Here is a 20558-nt window from a genome sequence, read left to right as displayed (position 1 = left end):
TTCACTAGCAGAAGATTGCAGGAGGCTGTTATGGCCGAAAACAGAACAGGGGGTGGGAGGGGGGACACAAGGCCTCTCCGAGCTCCATTTTCACTGGCAGAGGCACTGCAGGCCGGTCCTTCACTGTTTCCAGGACAGCCCTGCGGGCCAGATCTAAGGACCCTGCAGGCCAGATCCGGTCCCTGGGCCTTCAGTTTGACACCCCTGATCTAAATGATTGGATGGTCCTGCTTTGTTTCTTGCCCTTTGCTTTTTGCCTTAATAAAATGGGAGCTTTCCAGCTCAGGTGGGAAACCAACAGCATAGGCCATGTTTACTCAAAACTCCCACTCCCCGTGGCTATTGGATAGGGCAAATGGGAGCGGAGTTCAGGTTATGAAGTTGAGAGCCAAACAACCAGAACATGCCTCATTGTCTGTGCTCAACCTCCAATGTTTCCCACTTGGATCTCATGTTTTGATCTTGTGGTTGAACTTGACTTCTCCTTCCTATTTCCTTTCTCCCGGCATCTTGGAAGCCCCACATTTCTTCTAGGTGTGGATGATCAGCCCCTTCCAAGAAACCATTTGACTTACCTCCTGTGGTTGACCTCAGCTTCACCGTTGTTACTATTCTTCCCTGGGCCCCAGCTATGCCGACGGAAAGGAGACAAGGGCCTCAAATTGTTCCGCAGGCCAGAAGAAGGAGGGGACACCTCCATGACGCTATCCAGCAATTCGTCCAGTTCTCCAGAGATCACTGCCATGCCATCTTGACCTTCTCCGTTCGTCCCCATGTTGAAGCAGCTGCCATCTGGGCTGTACCTCTCCTTGGATCCAGGGAGGCCAGGCGTCCGAGGAACAGAAAGGTTACTACCAATGGAAGAGTTCCTTTCCAGCGATATAGTATCGTCCGCTGAGGAGGTTGAACTTCTACCGGCTGATTGCTCCTCTTCAGGCTGCTTTGGGATTGCAATAATACAGGAGTAATGGCAATGATCGCAGTAGTACTAATAGTAATAATATCATTATTTAATTTACACATATCTTAAATTAAGTTTCTTTCCAGGTGACACTCTACTGTAACCATTAATGTAATAGAAAGGAAATTTATTACTGTATTTTTCAGAGTATAAGACGCACCAGAGTATAAGACGCAGCTTAGTTTTTCGGGAGGATAGTAAGAAAAAAAAAATCTGCCTACCAGGTATTCATCTGGCTAGCGTCCTTAGTCTGGTCAGCTTCAGCACATTAGTTCGCTGGTTTTTTATCCCCTGCTTGGGGATAAAAAACAGCTTCTAAGGCACAGCTGAGAGGAAGCAGCAATGAGAAAAGCAGGCAAAGCACGGGGGAGAGATCACTTCACTCGGCTAGCGCCTAGTTAGGGCTGAAAAACAACTTCTAAAGAACAGCTGAGAGTTGGAGCAAAGCATGGAGATCACTTCACTTGCTAGTGCCTCATTAAAGCACAGCGGAGAGTCACTTCACTCGTTAGTGCCTCGTTAGGGCTGAAAAAAAGCTTCAAAAAAGCTACATTCGGAGTATAAGATGCACCCAAATTTTCAGCCTCTTTTAGGGGAGGAAAAGGTGCATCTTATACTCTGAAAAAAACCCATTATATTTGATATTACATGTTTTAACAGCAGCAAGAATTGTATTTGCACAATATTGGAAAAGCGAGGAAACACCTACAGAAGAAGATATAATTAAAAAAAATATTGGACTGTGCAGAAATGGACAGATTAACACTGACGTTAAAAGAAAAAAGAAGACAGAATATTTTCGAACTTCAGACTTGTTTTATCAATAGTTGGGCAACAGGGGTAGAAATTAGGAATTTAAGAAGTATTACTATATAAATGAATGGACTCAGGCAGTACGCTGTTCATTAAGCACATATTGTATGCAGTTTCAAATTTTTATACTACAGGTTCTGTGGGTGTGGCTTGTGGGCGTGGCTTGGTGGGCATGGCAGGGAAAGGATACTGTAAAATCTCCATTCCCACCCCACTCCAGGGGAAGGATACTGCAAAATCCCCATTTCCTCCCGATCAGCTGGGACTTGGGAGACAGAAAATAGATGGGGGTGGGGCCAGTCAGAATTTTTACTACCAATTCTCCAAACTACTCAAAATTTCCACTACCGGTTCTCCAGAAAGGTCAGAACCTGCTGAAACCCACCTCTGAGTGTATGTAAAGAGAAAACCAATAAAAAATAAATTAAAAACAATAATATTGCCCATTGCTATCTTGGATTTTAGAAGCTCGAGGTCTGGATACCCATTCCTTGCCTGAACCACTCTGTGCTTCATTAAAGCTTACACCACCAGGAAACTGAACTCAGATCAATAAGGAAAGACGGATGATCTCATCCGAGACAGTTATTAAAAGGGGATTTACAAGTTTCTTGCCAATGACTTGAACTTTTAAGTAAAGAAGAAGTGATCCCTGCACATCCTCCTTCCAAATCCTTAACTCTACACAGAAATCCCCTAAACTATATTTGAATCTGAAAGTGATATGGATTTTTGGGGGGTGGGGGGTGGTAAGACACAGCACAAGACTGTTATCTCATCACATCACAAGGTGATTGATGGATCACAAGCCCAACATTAACACTGTGGTATATTTTTCAATCTTGGCGCTTTCCATGATATCGCAATGAAGAAACCTAAACACTTACATAGAACATATTGAAGCGTGTGTGTTGGGATTTAATTGTGTGGGTGCTGAACTATTTGACATTTTTGTTTTTCTTTGCATACAATTAAACAGATGCTTGCTTCATATGCCTCCCAGAGCAAGGGACAAGACATTCTTCTCGCGATTCTAATAGCCTCTAGTTAAAAGCACCTCCTGGCATTCTCCTCTTTGCACCATTTATGAGAATTTAAGGAGGAGAGGATGCTTGCTTTTTTGTAAATCTTGAAATTCCCATGTGTCCACCAGCTGTACCGCAAGCCCTGTTGCCTTCTGGCTTCCTACTCTTGGGATGAGGTCACTTGCAAAAGAAGGAAGTTCTGATGAGAACCGACAATTGATGCATCTGGCATGGGGACCCTGTCTTGGTCAGCCAACCTTTAGCCAAGCACCACGGCAGAACATCGCTGCAACCCAGCACGTTAACCAAGGAGACAATGCAGGGAAAATTAGCTTTGCAAATGTTCTTCCATCTGGCTTCAGTTGTGAACTCAAAAATAATCACCTTCTCAAGAACTTCCTTTTCTTTTGTCAATGTTAACTTACCCAGATGTTACATAAAAGTGTTTCTCGGAACACAAGATCATGCCTGCATCAAAGCTTACTAGTAGAACTTCTTCTTTTATTGGGGATGGGGTTCAAAATTGCATAAGAACAATATTAAAAAAAAAAAAAAAGCCAGAAGTTTATAGAGAAGAATTCTTGCTCCTCTCAGTGCCTCACCCCTTTCTCAGGCACACCCTAGATTTTGTACACAAGGCTAAAGGGACTGGAAAACAGCTTCTCCCTCCAGACTTGCATCCAGAATAGCTGTTCTTCTTGGCCAGAACTTCAGCAGCTCAGCTGTGATCAGAAAAGGAAGGGTGGCCCTTAGCTGGCCAGGATTCTTTTGACTTTTAAAGGAGGCTGTTGCCTCGGGATGATGCAACCAGCATCGTCAAGACATCCAGAGGGTGTTCTGGGTTGAGCAAAAGATTCAATGGTTGAAATATTCAGATCCTTAGAAGATCCAGCAAGGAAAGTGGCAGATTTATCAGAAGAGTCTGAAAACAAGACTGCAGGAAATGACTTCAGGCTGCATGATTCATTGAGACGGGCCGTGTCACAATGCAGGCCTGTCGCAGTGGAGGTTTAGTGTGAGAAAAGAGAGAAATCAGAAGGAGGTTTCTGGGATAACTCATGGGATCTTGCATGAAGACTTTGTCTTAAGGTGGACAACCTGGGACTCAAAGCCAGAAGCAATCACGTAAATATGGCTTTTCTGCTCCCTGGAACCATCTTGATCTTAACAGTTGAAAACCAGCGCTACAGATTTCTGCCATTTTGAACAAGAAGTTGGACTCCAAAATCCATCATCACTAGCCACTTTCTTGCTAGCTAAGCAGTAAAATAAAAAAATACCGGTGGGGTGATCCTATTGCTATAATGAACTAGATAGATAGATAGAATAGATAGAATTTTTTATTGGCCAAGTGTGATTGGACACACAAGGAATTTGTCTTGGTGCATATGCTCTCAGTGTATATGAAAGAAAAAAACTACACTGTAGACAAGACTTCATTCTAGATTAAATATTTCTAAATTAAAGGGGTTCTCTCTATTTAAAACCAGTATTTCCTACTGAAGTCCTATGTAAGTCTATACTGGCAAGATTCAATAGTCAATGAATTCATTTTATGACCTACCTGCCCTGCTTTTTAGGGATTTTTACCGATTCTGGGGGTCCTAAATGTACAATGTCATTCTCAACTTATCTGTAACCCACCACAAAGGTAACTGCTACCTCTTTTTTTCTTGCTTTGTATCAAAGGAAGCAAAGAAGTAAGGGAATCAACCAAACAGGGGCATTGGTTATTCCTATTATTACTTAATTACCGTATTTCTCAGACTATAAAACACACTTTTTTGTCTCCCAAAAGGGGACAAAAATGTCTGTGCATTTTATAGACTGAATATTGCCAAAGCCCCGCCAACCCACCCACTGCCCCTTTCTTTGGTCTCCCCATGCTCTGTTTTCAGGCCTTTTTCAGGCCTTTGTTTGGCCTCTTTTTGAGGCTTTTTTCGGCCTCTTTTTGAGGCTTTTTTGGTTCATTTTGGGGGCTTTTTTGGCCCATTTTCGGGGCTTTTTGAGACTCAAAATGGGCTAAAAAAGCCTAGAAAATGATCCCCCAAAAGCCTTGAAAATGGCCCCAAAAAAGCCTCAAAAATGGGCTGAAAAAAGCCTCAAAATAGGCCAAAAAAGCCTCAAAAATGGGCCAAAAAAAGCTCTGGAAATGGGCCAAAAAAGCCCTGAAAATGGGCCGAAAAAAGCCCCAAAAATAGGCTGAAAAAAGTTTCAAAAATGGGCTAAAAAAGCCTAGAAAATGATCCCCCAAAAGCCTTGAAAATGGCCCCAAAAAAGCCTCAAAAATGGGCTGAAAAAAGCCTCAAAATAGGCCAAAAAAGCCTCAAAAATGGGCCAAAAAAAGCTCTGGAAATGGGCCAAAAAAGCCCTGAAAATGGGCCGAAAAAAGCCCCAAAAATAGGCTGAAAAAAGTTTCAAAAATGGGCCAAAAAAAAGCCTAGAAAACTGCCCCCCAAAAGTCTTGAAAACGGCTCACAAAAAGCCTCAAAAATGGGCTGAAAAAAGCCTCAAAAATAGGCCAAAAAAGCCTCGAAAATGGCCCCCCCAAAAAAGCCCCGAAAACAGGCAGAAAAAAGACTGGAAAAGGCCCCCAAAAAAGGCCCCAAAAAAAGGTAGGCTAAAAACTTTTTTTTTTTTCCTCCTCTAAATTTAGGTGTGTTTTATAGTCTGAAAAATATGGTACATTTATTATAGCCACCTAATTTATATCAGCTGATTGTAAGAGACGATTCCACGACAAGTAATTAACATCTGAGGTAACTTCTTTATTAACTCAAACGGGAGACCCAGAACACGTTCTCCTCAGAACAGAACAGAGAACAACCAATGACAGCTCTTATATATTCACGCTGTCAGCGTGGCTAACCAATCAGAATGTTTCCCCCTTCTGTAACCTCCAACAGGGGGCCCAAACTGGGGAACCTGCTCAGTACACACCACCCAGTCCAATAAACCTTGGACAGCTACCTATCTCAGTAAAACAGTTGGCTAGCATTGTTGCCAAAGTTTGAAATCTAGACAGTAATATTTTTCTTAAGCTGACTTCATTTTCAGCCAGTATCACCAGAGGAGACAAGTAGCTTAAGACTGTCATGCAGAACAGTTGAATGACCACCCCCACCCCCCCAAAAAATACTAATGATCATATGGTTTAGCAGCCAAAGCAAGAAACATTAGTAGAAGAGCTTCGGTAGATCTATTGAGCCAATTTTCATCTTACCTTTCTAAAGTCCACCTCGTCCAGACCATCCCTGGAGAGAGGAAAAAGTTCAGAGTCACTCCCGGATCCTCTCTTAAGGATGCCTTGTGAGGAAGAACCATCGCCACTTAATCTGTCTTCTAGAAAAGTATCACTTTCTGGAAGAAGACAAAATTAAAACACGGACATGGGTATCATATAATCAGAGATTGCAAATTGAATCGGGTACTATGGAGATATGAACTGCAATGTGGTCTACCATGAGCTTGAGGGCATCGCAAGATGTTGGAGAATCCCGGGGAAATAGCAATAGCACTTAGACTTATATACCGCTTTACAGCGCTTTACAGCCCTCTCTAAGCGGTTTACAAAGTCAACCTCTTGCCCCCAACAATCTGGGTCCTCATTTTACCGACCTCGGAAGGATGGAAGGCTGAGTCAACCTGGAGCCTGGTAAGATTTGAACTGCCAAACTGCAGGCAGCCAGCAGTCAGGAGAAGTAGCCTGCAGTACTCCACTCCAATCATTGCACCACCGCAGCGCCTTGATGTAACTCAGTCCATCCACTTGACTGTTGGTTATCTAATTCCATCCTTCTGTTCTCCCTCCCTCCCTGTTCCTCCATCTGTTCCTCCCTCTCCCCCTTCCTTCTTATCCCCTCCCTACCCCTCTCCCTCTCCTTCCTTCCTTCCTTTTCCTTCCTTCCTTCCTTCCTTTTCCTTCCTTCTCCTACAAAGAGTTAGGTTTCTATAGTAGCCTGCAGTACTACAGTCTAACCATTGCGCCACCGTGGCTCATTGATGTAACTCAGTCCATCCACCTGGCTTTTGGTTGTCTAATTCCATCCTTCTGTTCTCCCTCTCTCCTTCCCTGTTCCTCCATCTGTTCCTCCATCCCCCCTTCCCTCCCCTCCCCTCCCTACACCTCTCACTCTCCTTCCTTCCTTCCTCCCTTCCTTCCTTCCTTCTTTCCTTCCTTCCTTCCTTCCTTCCTTCCTTCCTTCCTTCCTTCCTTCCTTTTCCTTCCTTCTTCTCCAAAGAGTTAGGTTTCTACAGTAGCCTGCAGTACTGCACTCTTATCCACTGCACCACCACAGCTTTTTATGACACAATGACACTAAGTGGACTGGTAATTGGACTCCAGAACAACATCTTTAATGTCCTCACCTAAAGATAGGGGTCCAATTTAGAGGACAAGGCACAAGAGGTATAATGGTTCAGTCTACCGACAGAGAGAAAACCCTGAGTAGAGGTCATCAGATGAGGAAACCAAGCAACTATCTGATGAATAATAGGACTGGACATCCAAGACCCAAAGGAGCCAGAGACATTTTACATTCTTATGACTCCTTAATGTTTCCATAGCATTTTCTAGCTTTCGCAGCAATTCTCATATAATATATCCAGTCAGTAATTTTTCCATCAAACCTGCAGCATATGTCAAATCATTTGCCAAAAAGTATAATGAAAATGCAGTATAAATGTCTATATCCAGGACATTTAAACTCCGAAAGAGAAAAGAGAGAGATTAATTCTTTGGGTGACCCGGATAAAACTTTCCATAATCTTCTTTCTTATTCTGCAGCTGTTTCTCTCTCTCTCTCTTTTTTTTTTTTCATTATTATTCTTTCAACCATTTTAAGGTGGTAGAAAAAAAAGAAAAGAAAAAGTGCCAGATATTATTAAAGAACTGCATTTTATTTTATGTATTCAGTTTCTGTAGCTGCCCATCTCAGCCAAGTGACTTTGGGCAGCTACAATCTTTCCACCTGCAAGTCAACCCAGCCAATAAGATAGGTCTGTTCTGTTAGCCGTGTTTATTTACTTATAAACACAGAATTATTTTAATCCAGTATTTCTTCCATAAGATAAAGGTGTGCAAATAAGAACCCTGGTTCCAGTTTTGACCTGTGAATATCAATATTCCAAGGAAGATTGAGCTGAAAGATAGTTCACTATGTCTGCATTACTATTACTATTAATCTTCTCATCGTTCCTATCACCCATCTCCTCCCACTTATGACTGTAATTTGTTGCTGTGTTCTTATGGTTTATATTGATTGTTTCCTAGTATGATTCGATTGCTTATTTGTACCCAGTGACTATCATTAAGTGTTGTACCTTATGATTCTTGACAAATGTATCTTTCCTTTTTTTGTACATTGAGATCCTATGCACCAAAGACAAATTCCTTGTGTGTCCAATCACACTTGGCCAATAAAGAATTCTATTCTATTCTATTCTATTCTATTCTATTCTATTCTATTCTATTCTATTCTATTCTATTCTATTCTATTCTATTCTATTCTATTCTATTCTATTCTATTCTACTCTACTCTACTCTACTCTACCCTACCCTACCCTACCCTATCCTACCCTACCCTACCCTACCCTACCTTACCCTATCCTGTTCTAGTGGCTGAACCACCTGTAAATTTCCCCCAGTATTCTTCCTCTCTTTAGCCTGAGTATGTTGCTTAAGAGAAAGATTAATCCTGGCTATGAAAAGGTTCTTTACCTACTCCAAGTATTTTAGGAGGGGCACCTCAAATAATTTGCACCTGCAGGATCAACTTCCCTTCCCTTGCCCTTCCCTTCATTGACAATTTAAATCCTACATCTGTCCATCTTTTCTCAACCTTTTTGGGCAGAACTCTTGAAATAATTTTCAGGTCTCAAGGAACCGCCTGCATTAAAAAAAAATGCAAGAAATATGGATCCTTCACCATATGCTTAATCTCTAAATTTACCACCCACGTTTTACACATTTTTAACAAGAGAAAAATGACAAGCCAGTAGCTGGAATTGTGGCAGGTAAAAATTCCCACCTCTGTGGGTGCTAGATCACATGGTATGCAAAGTTCAAGAAACAATGAGTTGTTTTTGTTGTTTTTAAATCTTAATCTCTTGTGGAACTCCTAGAAACTGTTCACCGAAATCAAGAGCCATCCTATACATCTGATGACGTGATGAGCTGCAACTCATAAAAACATATGCCTTTTAATAAGAAGCAATGGATGGAAATAATCAAGGAGAGAAGCAACCTAGAACTAAGGAGGGATTTCCTGACAGTTAGAACAATTCATCAGTGGAACAGCTTGCCTCCAGAAGTTGTAAATGCTCCAAAACTGGAAGTTTTTAAGATGATGTTGGATAACCATTTGTCTGAAGTGGTGTAGAGTTTCCTGCCTAAGCAGGGGGTTGGACTAGAAGACCTCCAAGGTCCCTTCCAACTCTGTTATTCTAAGATCTAATAAAATCTGTTAGTTGAGAAAAGTTTTCTCAGATGCCTAAAGTTTTGCATGGTTACTATCCATTTCTAAGATCAGGACAAGCAGATTCTTTTTTTTTATCAAATCAAGAAGACTAATTCTTTTTTCATCAAGACTTTGGCCTCAAAGATTTCAGGTAGTCTATTATGAAACTTTTGCAAGAATCAATTGTCTGCAGTGGATATACCACCGTTTCTCAACCTTGGCAGCTTGAAGAATATTGACTTCCAACTCCTAGAATTCTTCCCTACCCAGGATGGCAGCTGGAGAATTCTGGAAGTTGAAGTCCACATATCTTCAAATTGCTAAGGTTGAAAAATATTCAGGGGTGAGATTCATCCGGTTCGGACTGATTCAGGCAAACCAGATGCTAATTTTCGCCAAACCGGTAGTTGCAAGGACTGGCTGGCCCTTCCCGGCCCTCCCAGGAGTCTCCACGTGGCCCATTTTGGATGCCAGGTAAATGCAGCACCTGCGCAGAGGCTCTGGGAGGGCGAAAAACAGGCCTCCTGGAAGTCTGGAAATGGGCCCGTTTCCAGCCTCCAAAGGGCCTCTGGAGCCTGGGGGAGGCTGTTTTTGCCCTCCCGGAGGCTCAAGCAAAGCCTCCAGAGCTTGGGGAGGGTGAAAAATGGGCCTCCCGGAAGTTACAGAAGTCGGAAACGTCCACCCAGCAACTGGGCAGAGACCCGGTTGCTAACATTTTTTAATCCCACCCCTGGAAACTCTAGGTTGTATAATGTTAAAGAGAAGGGAAGAGGCATCCGATCTGGGAATGGCTAATATTCCACAAAGTAGCTACCATTACGCAAAATATATTTTTTTCTGTTTTAACAGGTGTGACTCCTTTCCCCATACTTTCTCCATCCTCATTGGCCTCTATTTCTTTTCCATAAATTGAAGAAGGTGAGAGAATTTAAAAAAGGGAGGGAGCGAGAGAGGGAAGACAGAAAAGCCAGAGATCGCACTGATCCAGCTGGCAATTTAACAGAGCATATCCCACCGCATTCCAGTCTGAAGGGCCAGCCAGCTCTGTACCGAAAGAGGGAAAAAGAACACTAACAAAACTCTGAAATGGAAAAATCACAAAGGAAGTTCCAGATTGGCCACTGGGCAGTACTAATTCCAGAAAAATTAATCAATTGCTGAGCAGCAAATGCACAGCAAATTTGGCAACACATCTTCCATGTTTTCTCTCCCCTCTAATTACCTTAAAATCGCCTAATCTAAAGGTAGGAGTATGTGGGCTTAAGTCCCTCAAAACAGCCTCCTCTGCACACAACTACACACACAACTAGTTGCATCTGATCTTGGCCTGGTTCAGCCATAACAACTTTTGTGGGTGTATTTTGCTAAGAGAACATGGAACAGCAAATTGCTAGTATTTCTCCCTTTCCTTTCTCCCTTCCTTTCTTCCTCCTTTCCTTTCCTTTCCTTTCCTTTCCTTTCCTTTCCTTTCCTTTCCTTTCCTTTCCTTTCCTTTCCTTTCCTTTCCTTTCCTTTCCTTTCTCCTCTCCTCTCCTCTCCTCTCCTCTCCTCTCCTCTCCTCTCCTCGTCCTACCAGGACAAGAAACTTTCATTTAAGGATAGAACAAATCCTAGATCCGGGTTAACAGGGGAGCTGTGATTTCTTTTAAATTTCAGTTTGCTCAGCAAACTAGGATCAGGAAACTCTTAGAACCGATCCTGGCTTCCTCTTAACCTAGCATGCAAGAAGGTCCAAGCAACATAGGCCAAGTCATCCTTTCATAGTTGAAGAACCATAAGTATATGAAACATCCCCAGTTTGAAGAGAAGCATTACTGGCCTGGGAGAACCAGTTATGATATAAAATGAAGGAAAAGTAAGAAATAAAAAGACTCAAGAAGGAAGAAAACGTGAAATGTCATCAACAAGAAGAATATTAGGTGGATAGCTATCCTGTAACAACTGACGGTTTTCTGAACTCTTGGAAACCTTCCCTCTTCTTTCTAGGGAAACATGATTTATTTTTCTGTTTACATTTGTTGTGTTCTACGTGTGCTCACATTGTGCAATCCAAGATTATTTTCACCTCTCCTGATGGCCTGATAAATCTCCAGAGGCACCAATGCCACTACAACAAAGCTGGAAGAATGACAAGTTCCCAACAGAGATGCCATTAACTTCCAGAAAAATCTGATTTATGGACTGACCTCTCTATAACCACTCCTTCTAAAGAAACAGAAAGGAAACCATGGAGTTTTTAAAGGTACGATTAAGGGATCAGGGTGGAAATTGGACATGGAGCAAGTAGAAAGCATCTCCCTGGCTTGAACATTAAGCAGAATTAAGAAGTTAAATGACAACACGTTATTCTAGGCTCAAACATGGAAACGTTTGATCCTACCTACAATGGAGGAAGGGTTGGTGGAGATGATGGAACTTGTAAAGATTAATTTAGCCATCCCAGTATCTAGATTTATGGCTGATTTATGGACTTTCTGCACTAGTTTGGAAAAAAATGTACTTACGGTTTGTAATTTTGATGATTAGATGATGGAACTTGCGAAGATGGCTAAATCAGATTCTTTGATCACAGAAGAAAAATAATACCTACTTTTATGGCTTACTTGAAACCCCTTAAAGACATTTTGCATGAAACTCAAAAAAAAAAAAAAAAGTGCACTGATGATTTGTGGTTTTGATGATTGGGGGGAAAAAAACAGAGGGGAAAAAAAGAGCTACTTTCTTATATTCATAAACTAACAGATAACTTTATATCTGTACTTATATTTGCTGCAAAGGAAATTGCAAGCTCTTTCTTTGTATTCATTTCTGCATTTGTGTCTTTTTCTTTCTCATTTCTTTCTTTATTACTTTTAGTCTTTGCTAGTTTGTTAGTTTTTATATTCTTTGAGAGCGAGGGGTGGATGGATGGATGGATGGATGGATGGATGGATGGATGGAAGGAAGGAAGGAGGGAGGGAGGGAGGGAGGGAGGGATGGATGGATGGATGGAAGGAAGGAAGGAAGGAGGAAGGGGGGGAGGGAGGGAGGGAGGGATGGATGGATAGAAAATTACAGAATGGTAGAAGAGTCAGGATTTTTCTCCCAAATGCAGAATCTGGGTTTTTTTCCCCCCAGATCAACTGAATGTCAATCCATTGGTTGCAACAGAAACTGACCAACCAGCTTGTCATCGAAGCATGACATCCTAGGCTGATGCTTTCATTATCAGTATCGTTATAAATAAAGCTTTTAGGATAAATCTTCACGTGGAATTTACCATAGCAAAATACGAATTGCATACATTTTTAAAATCTCCCTCGTAAGAAGGAACCAAGTCAGCAGACGAAGTATTAGATTATAGAGAGGGCTAATTTTTTTTTCTTTTTAATGAAAAATGCAATACCTAAATTTTGAGCATCATTTAGGGATTTTACTCCCCAAGAGTAGGTAGTGGAGGACAAATAAGTAAATAGAGACCCTAAAACACCTTATATTTAATTTAATGGACATTGATGGACATTAAGATCATGGTTCCAATGTTTTTAATAATATCTCCCTTACTGGAAACTAAATATTATAGTCCGGTAACCAATCAATCAGAATAGAGATGGAAGGGACCTTGGAGGTTTTCTAGTCCAGCCCCCAGCTCAAGCACGAGACCCGATAACATTTCAGACAAATGGTTGTCCAATCTCATCTTAAAAACCTCCCATGATCCACATGGGAAACAACACGAAGTTTAGTCCTAGAGGTTGTGCCACTCCGGCTAGAATATCTTGCTGACTTCATTCTTTCTTATCTAATTTCTGCCTTTTCTAATATGAGGAAGTCTTCAAAACGAATTATATACCACTAAGACTCTGTCATGGATCATCATCTTCATCTTATTTTAAGGCACATCTGGAAGGCAACCAGTGCATCCAATCCTGATGTTCTGAGCTATAATTTAAAGCTATTCTCATGCCTTTCTGACTAGCAAAACAGATTTGATATTTCTGGATCAATATTCATTTTCCTCCAGTCTCTCTCATTCTCACACATTCACAAACCAATCAAAATGATGCTCATGGTTTTCTTTGGTGTCCAAAGTAGCATCATACTTAATTCTCTGGCTGGGAAGGATGGAAAATAGACCTGCTTTCCTGAAATAGGTGCCTTCCAGATGTGCTGGGATGCAAATCCCAGAATTTGGAGTTATCTTGCCTGAAAAAACTGAGGAACTAAAGATCCAACACATGGAAAATCAACTCTCTCAGCAATGACTGTCTAATATTAACACATACATTTTGGTAAGAAGGGCACAGTAATTTAAATGTCTATGGAGATTCTCAATCATCCAGGTCATGGTTGTCCCAAAGGTGCTTTTTTTCCCCAAAACGCAAATGGACTTTCTTGGGTTTTTTCCTTTGAAAATGTTTCACTTCTCATCCAAGAAGCTGAGAACTGAATCAATCATCCAAGAACTGAAGAAGCTTCTTGGATGAGAAGTGAAATGTTTGCAAAGTGAAACAACCCCCCGAGAAAGTCCATTGCCTTGGAAAAAGCACCTTTGGGATGGTCTTGGGATTTAAATTTCTTTCATCATTCTCCTCATCAATTTTCTGGCAGTCAAGACTCATCTTAATGCACAAAATTGGAAAGTAGAGAAAATACCTTCGGAAGAAGAAGTAATAAAAAATTTTTTAGATTGTGCAGAAATGAATAGATTAACTCTTGATGATTAAGGATAGAGAAGAGTTAGAATATTTTAAGATATGGAATTATTTTTATCATTGGTTGGAAAAGAGATATAAATGACTAACTTTATAACTATGTATAAAAATGTGATGATTAGAATATTATTTTAGTTAATGATAATAGAGGATGGGAAAAATGGGGAATGTATATAGTAGAAAGTAAGAGGAACTGATATGTAAAAAGAAACGCATATCATGTGTTTGTGTTTTGTATGTTGTGTTGTGTTGTGTTTAAAAAAAGAATATTATTTTAGCGATGAATTGGTATAATGGACTGGATAAGGATCAAGACAGGAAAAACTTATAGAAGAAGAACTTTGGAAGATAATACCGAGATGGCATAGGGAAGGAATAACTGATGTATTAAATGTTTGTTTGTCTAAAAAATAAAAAAAACTTTTTTTTATAAAAAAAAAAAAGACTCATCTTGGATTATAATCTCAATCTTCCTTTCTGGCTTTAAAATGAAAACGAGGGAGGAAGCTTTGTTTCAACGTTCAGAATATTCCCCTGGCTACAACACTCAGAACATAAATTGAAAAAGAAAGAATTGTTTTGTTCTGATCTTGGATCACACATCATTTTGAGCTTGGCATGTTGCCACATCCGGAGTCTCCACTGATGTTCCTAGAGACGATGCCCCAACACTTCCATCCCTGGTGATTTGCTCTCTCTGAGACAAGAGAGATTTGACTCTCAACTTAAGAAACCAGACCTGAGGCAAGAAATGTTTGCCGAAGGCTTCAGATCGAGGAGGCAAAATGCTTTTTACAGTTTTGAAATCAAAATTCTCTTCTCCCTTGAGGGGCTACAGTCGTATCACATCCTTTCATCACTATTGCTTTGTCATCCACCATAACCTCCAGTTCGATTGCTTTAGGGCAGTGGGGAAATATAAAATTTGTTACTACCGGTTCTGTGGGTGTGGCTTGGTGGGGGGGTAATGTGACTGGGTGGGCATGGCCAACTTTTTTTTTTTTTTTTACTTTTAAAAGCATTTTTTCTACAACCTCTTCGGCCAAAGAGGTTGTAGAAAAAAATGCTTGTAAAAGCCTCTGACGATCCCAGCTGAGCCGTGCGATCATCGGAGGCTTTTTTTTTTAACTTTAAAAAAAAAATTTTGACCAAAGAGGTTGTAGAAAAAAATGCTTGTAAAAGCCTCTGACGATCCCAGCTGAGCCGCACGATCATCGGAGGCTTTTTTTTTTAACTTTTAAAAGCATTTTTTCAGCCGAAGAGGTTGTAGAAAAAATGCTTTTAAAAGTAAAAATAATAAATAAAAAGGCCTCTGATGATTGTGCGGCTCAGCTGGGCATGGGGGGGCAGAGATTTTTGCTACCGGTTCTCCAAATCACCCGCCACCATCGCTACCGGATCGGGCGATCCGGTCCGAACCGGGAGCATTTCACCCCTGCTTTAGGGGTAGTCAGTCAGCTGATTACATCAAGCCTGCTGGGCTTTTAACTTGCTAAAAGGTTCCAAGGTCTGAAAGTCACCAGTGTCATTTGGTTTATATATATATATATATATATCATAAAGCTGAATAGAACATTTGCAGGCAAAGCAACTGGCTTCTGTTTCCCAGTAACGTACATTTGAACCAATCAAAAAGGCATATAGAGGATGACTTTTTTTGCTTCGGCTGAATCATAGGGGAATCTCTGGCGAACATCTGAAGAGATTATTTACACGCAGGCCAATTCTTACATTCCAATTCAAACAAGCCCAAAGTTCTTCGTCAGCTCAGACTTCACCCAAAGGAAGTCCAGATGTGCTGAGAATGAACTTCCCAAATTCCCAGCCGGCCTTTGAAAATTAGGGGAGCTGAAGTCCAACTTTCAGGAAGGTTACAATGCTGCTGATTTGTCCCCTACAAGTGAGGGGGTATGGTGGCCTAGCAGTGAAGATGCTGGGTTTGTTGATTAAAAGGTTGACAGTTCAAGACCCAAGCACAGCGCGACGAGGTTAGCTCCCATTCCTGCCCAAGCTACTGCCTACCTAGCTAGTTCGAAAGCATGCAAACAGATCAATAGGTACCACTTCGCTGGGAAGGTAACAGCATTTTGTGTGCCTTTGGCATGGAGTCATGCTGGCCACATGACCACAGAAGTGCCTTCAGACAATGCTGGTTCCTTCCCTCAACTGAAAAATGGAGATGAGCACCCAATGGACACGACCGGACAGTGGAAACCTTTACCTTTCTCTACAAGTAGTCCTCGATTTATGATCATTCATGTAGTGACGTTTCTAAAGTGATGGTGGCATCGAAAAAAGAGATTTATTTTTCTTTTAAGTCTCCCAGCCCTTACCCCACCAAGGCTGCCCATTCTGCCTCTGTAGGCAGAAGGTAAGCAAGAGACTGGTGGAAATACGGGAGCAGCAGAAGGGTGAACCAAAGCTGTCACTGATCTCCATGGTACTAGGAAGTTTTTAAAACAAGAATTGTGATTTGCACAGCTATCTTTCAGTGATAGCATTTTATAACCCAGCTTTGGCCCTACCTGATACTCTTAGGATATCGCACATTATCACAGGATGGATAGGAGTTTAGAGGGTTGGGAGTCCAAAGTTATCTGAAAGGCGTTATATTGGAGAACCTTGATTGGGCTGTCCAAGAAGTCTCACCAAAAGCTTCCTCCACCCAATTCAGATGTTGTGTGTGCCTGCATTCCTCAAACACAACACTCTTGGTTTTTTTGACATCCTGCACTGGACAGTACTTGGTAGCTGAGGCTACTTGCAGCCTGGCAAAAAGATCCGCGTTGTGCAGCTTCCCAAATATAAGATTCGGGAACGGCACAGCCCTCCTCTATTTCCATAGGTCAAAGAAAAACTGTTTCTCTTACCTGCAGAGTTGCAAGGATGCTTCGGCTCCAACAGTAAGGAATCTGGAGAAGGTTCAACAGGGCACCAGTTGTCACGGTTAATCTAAGGTAAAGGGAGAGGAGGTGACAAATTAATGGGAATCTTTCCATGCAGCCTCTCTGTATTCTCTTTTTCTGTTTTAGTCCTGTTTTTATTGTTCTGAATACTTGTAATAATTATTACGGTATATCATGATTTTAGGCCATGTTTTATTTATTTTACTGTTTTATTGGATTGTTTTCCACTTACCGTGAATTGAGTGGCCATCAACATTTGATTAATGGAATAAATTAATGAACTCTTATCTCAACTGGGTCAGACTTCACAGACTTCCAACGACTCAAGTAAATAGAATTGGGTTGGTTGTTTTTTTTAACATGGCATATTAATCTTGTGTTCCAAAAAGTGATAGGGAAGCTCAGGACAAACACTGATATTTGCTTCATTTCCTTTATGCTGAATTAAAAGCAGAATCAATACGATTCCTGTTCTGTTACACATTTCATTCAGACACATTATGTAGAAACCTAACTCTTTGGAGAGGGAGGGAGGGAGGGAGGGAGGGAGGGAGGGAGGGAGGGAGGAAGGAAGGAAGGAAGGAAGGAAGGAAGGAAGGAAGGAAGGAAGGAAGGAAGGAAGGGAGAGTGAGAGGGGTAGGGAGGGGAAGAGAGGGAAGGGGGGAGGGAGGAACAGATGGAGGAACAGGGAGGGAGGGAGAAAAGAAAGATGGAATTAGACAACCAACAGCCAGGTGGATGAACTGAGTTACCACGGTGGCGCAATAGTTAGCGTGCAGTACTGCAGGCTACTTCTGCTGACTGCCGGCTGCCTGCAATTTGACAGTTCAAATCTCATCAGGCTCAAGGTTGACTCAGCCTTCCATCCTTCTGAGGTCGGTAAAATGAGGACCCAGATTCTTGGGGACCATATGCTGACTCTGTAAACCACTTAGAGAAGGCTGTAAAGCACTGTAAAGCGGTATATAAGTGCTATTACTGTTGCTATTGCTACATTGATGATGAATACACTACCAAGAGACCAGGTTAGGGACATATCATCCTGAAAATATGTATGTATGTCACCAAGACTCAACAATGACTTGATGGTACAGAATCAAAACACGTATACGATCTGTTCTTTCCCTCCGCCTCCCATACCCTCTCCATGTCACACTTGCAAATCACAACATCGGACCAACCTCTGGAGAAGGCAGAGCTTTTCAAAGGCCAAATGCAGCTCCAACTTGACTTACACCTGCTTGGACCGCAGAACCCTGAAGTCTTTACTATCACCTGCTATGGTTTAACCTGGAGACCAGCTACTGCTTTAGCGCTCTGCTCCAGTCTGTCCCGGCTCACCTCAGTCCATACCTCCCTGCCAAGAATCAAGTCCTTTACGGGATTCAAACTTCTGAATACAGTTATAGCGAGTAATGACACCAAAACAGACCGGGGGTGGGGAGAGGGAAACAAGATTATTTTTAACGTTCGTTTCCTTTTTAAACCCTGGGGTTTCACATTTCCTTTAATCATGTTTTAATTTAGCTTCCAGCATGCAAAGGACATGCTTTTTTTCCTGTTTTGTCAAAAGCTGCATCTGCCCCCAATTCCAAGTTTTGACTTCCAGCACAACATGTTTCATAAACCTGGTTGCAAACCTACGGGCTGCATTCGTACAATCGTCTAAACCTGCATAATCTAACAGCTTTAAACAAGCCACGATGGCTGCATTCACATACGATAACGAGCCATGAACCATGGTTTGCAAACCATAATAGCTGGGTTCACCTATCTGCAATAAACTGCATTATGATTTAATGCAACATATGAACTGATAGTGTGCAAACAGGACAGTGGCAATTACGGGTCCCATAGGAAGAGATCATAATAGGGAAAAGAATCATGTTCCCATCCAGTTTTACTATAAGCATATATCTTGTTCTGACAGCTCTTCAGCACCCAGGTTTCCTCCATCATTCAGCAGTTAAAGCAGACCAGAAGAGTGAATAACAGAATAAAAGAATTGGAAGGGATCTTGGAGATCTTCTAGTCCAACCCCCTGCTCAAGCAGAAGACCCTGTACCATTCCAGACAAGTGACTGTCCAGCTTCTTCTTAAAAGCCTCCAGTGATGGAGCAACCACAACTTCTGAAGGCAAGCTGGTTAATTGTTCTTACTGTTGGGAAATTTCTCCTTAGTTCCAGGTTGCTTCTCTCCTTTATTAGTTTCCATCCATTGTTTCTTGTCCCGCCTTCAGGTGCTTTTTTTTTTTTTTAATTTGATTTATATGCCACCCTTCTCCGGAGACTCAGGGCGGCTTACAATGCGTTAAGCAATAGCCTTCATTATTTTGTATATTTATACAAAGTCAGCTTATTGCCCCCACAATCTGGGTCCTCAATTTACCTACCTTAGAAAAGATGGAAGACTGAGTCAACCTTGAGCCTGGTGAGATTCGAACCTGCAGTAATTGCAGACAGCTGGTGTTAATCACAATGCTATTAGTCTGCTGAGCCACCAGGCCCTTGAGAATAGGTTGACCCTCTCTTCTTTGTGGCAGCCCCTCAAATATTGGAACATTGCTATCATGTCACCCCCAAGCCTTTCTTATCATTCAACTAGCCCAATTCCAGCAACCGTTCTGCATAAGATACTTTTAAGGCCATTTTCGTGGACTAACCGCTTCTGCATTATAGGCATGCTGTCCGAATTGCTTAGTCAAGACCATGTTGGCTTGATATCATGGAAGTGGGGATATAAAACTTCTGGAAGGCATCGGGTCAGTGATGCCTAGTTCCAGCATTCAAGTAAGAACATGGTCACAGTTGGGCATTGGGGGTGGGTGGGGGTGAGGGGAAAGTAAGTAAAACAAAAATGACTTCAGATCTCTGGTTTTCAGAAGGCAGAATTTATGAACCAAGAACAACCCCAGCCAAAAGGGTTCCGGTGTGGCAACCAAAAACAGCAGAAGGGCAAAATGGAGTTAGGATCCATGACTTAGCACGATTTGAAAACGTTTTGGCAATGGTTTCGAGGAAGCTGACTAGGCAAGGAAATGGTAAAACGAACTGGGCGTCCTCCATAGGTAGAAAAGATAAGGCCAGGCCATTTCTGTCATGAACAGAGAAATGCAAACTCAATTTCAGAGGTCAAAGAAAGAAGAAAGAAAGGGCTTCAGATTCAGGAAGCCAAGACCATCTGTCCCAATTTACTTAAGAGCCTTAAGGGCCACCTCTACTAATTGCCAATGACTAACATTACGTGACCGTTAAAACATATATGATTTACAATCATATCTGAGCAATGCCCACTGTTCGGAAGGATGGAATTGGAAGACCTGAGGGAGTGCGGGGCACAGAATTCAGCTACAAATGCTACCTTTCCTTCCAAAGAAGGAACATTTCTCGTTCTTAGGGCTGCAGTGAAAAGCTTAAGCACCTAAGTCTAATCACAGTTAAACACTTGGAAGGGTAAGTAAGATCATAATACCAGTGGCACCGAGCACAGTGTCTTCCCACCCATGATAATAAATCAGGGTCCTGCATAACGTGGCATGATAAATCTTGCAAAATTAAACATCCCTTTCTAATATGCCTAAACTCTTTTCTCACAACAGAAATTTGAGACAGCTGGAACTGAAACGTTTAAAACACGGAAGAGAGGGGCTCTTCTTGCAAATCAGGATACTTCTCCAAGTCCAAGCTCAACTGAACAACTTC

The 20558-nt window shown here is 41.7% G+C and overlaps 1 protein-coding gene across 23 annotated transcripts in view; it reads right to left on the bottom strand.

Annotated features, from left to right (window-relative positions):
* Window positions 1-20558, bottom strand: part of AKAP13 (A-kinase anchoring protein 13) — a 278974-nt gene that overhangs the window by 67834 nt on the left and 190582 nt on the right. For 13 of the 23 annotated variants that reach the window (XM_034424688.2, XM_087878344.1, XM_034424686.3 and 10 more), the window contains 3 exons: window positions 16822-16903; window positions 6023-6159; window positions 576-940 (listed from right to left, as the gene is read on the bottom strand). In XM_034424688.2, coding sequence (XP_034280579.2) covers window positions 576-940; window positions 6023-6159; window positions 16822-16903 — 584 coding nt within the window. The remainder of the gene's footprint in view (window positions 1-575; window positions 941-6022; window positions 6160-16821; window positions 16904-20558) is intronic. The other 10 variants (XM_087878338.1, XM_034424687.3, XM_087878335.1 and 7 more) reach the window with 1 other exon arrangement.

Source organism: Pantherophis guttatus, chromosome 13 (assembly GCF_059756535.1).
Source record: "Pantherophis guttatus breed Tessera chromosome 13, ASM5975653v1, whole genome shotgun sequence".
Taxonomy (NCBI): domain Eukaryota; kingdom Metazoa; phylum Chordata; class Lepidosauria; order Squamata; family Colubridae; genus Pantherophis; species Pantherophis guttatus.
Note: the sequence above shows the minus strand (reverse complement) of the source record. Positions and strands in the feature narration are given on the sequence as shown.